We start from the raw sequence: 713 nt of genomic DNA, 5'->3' as shown, positions 1-713 counted from the left end.
GCAAATTCACCTAACCTTGCTGATGAAATGCAGAAAACCTCAACTTTACACAAATTTCATTGAAAAGTTATACTGAAAGATATCTCACTTTTCCGTTCTATTGCATATATTGACTTTTTCTGTCATTTATATATAAAATAATTATTACTTAAATAAATAAAACAGTATATTAACGCATAACATCAAAAGAGTCATTTAGTTCACAACATGACTTTTTCTTTCGAAAAAACAGAAATCTTATCGACTTTACCTCAATGGACTGAAAATGCATGGCCGTCGATATCGTCAGCAACACGACCGCACACAAAAGCGCCTTGAAAAACCGGTAGCACTGAGAACGACATTGATGGAACTTATTTTCCTCCATCAGTTGCGGTTCTGCGGGTCTCCTTCCTTCCTTGCGTTGAGAGCGACTGCTGACGGAAGAGTCAAGGGAATGCGGTGGTTTAAGTAAGGTCACCTTCAGCAGTGACGTTAGGAGCGGCAGACAGGTGTAAAGAACCGATGTTTTGGGGGGGAGGCATTGCGTAAAGTAGTTCTTTATGCATGAGTATGAGGTTGTGCCAGGTGTGCCCAATGATGAATGGCAAGTTATTATTTTGTTTTGGGCCAGGTGAAAATAATGCTGGAGATGCCTATAATTTGTGTGGTTGACTCGAATTTTCTTTTCGCGGTTTGTGGTCGACTGTGAAACGAATTTTTTGAATTTGGGA

The 713-nt window shown here is 39.7% G+C and overlaps 1 protein-coding gene across 1 annotated transcript in view; it reads right to left on the bottom strand.

Moving 5' to 3' along the window:
• The window catches only part of LOC119582142, a 10,587-nt gene extending 9,890 nt beyond the window's left edge, over positions 1-697 (bottom strand). The window contains exon 1 of the mRNA XM_037930380.1: positions 251-697. Coding sequence (XP_037786308.1) covers positions 251-367 — 117 coding nt within the window. The 5' untranslated portion in view covers positions 368-697. The remainder of the gene's footprint in view (positions 1-250) is intronic.
• Between the last annotated feature and the right edge of the window lie 16 nt (positions 698-713).

Source organism: Penaeus monodon, chromosome 15 (genome assembly GCF_015228065.2).
Source record: "Penaeus monodon isolate SGIC_2016 chromosome 15, NSTDA_Pmon_1, whole genome shotgun sequence".
Taxonomy (NCBI): domain Eukaryota; kingdom Metazoa; phylum Arthropoda; class Malacostraca; order Decapoda; family Penaeidae; genus Penaeus; species Penaeus monodon.
The sequence above is the reverse complement of the archived record's forward strand: the minus strand, read 5'-3'. Positions and strand labels throughout refer to the sequence as shown.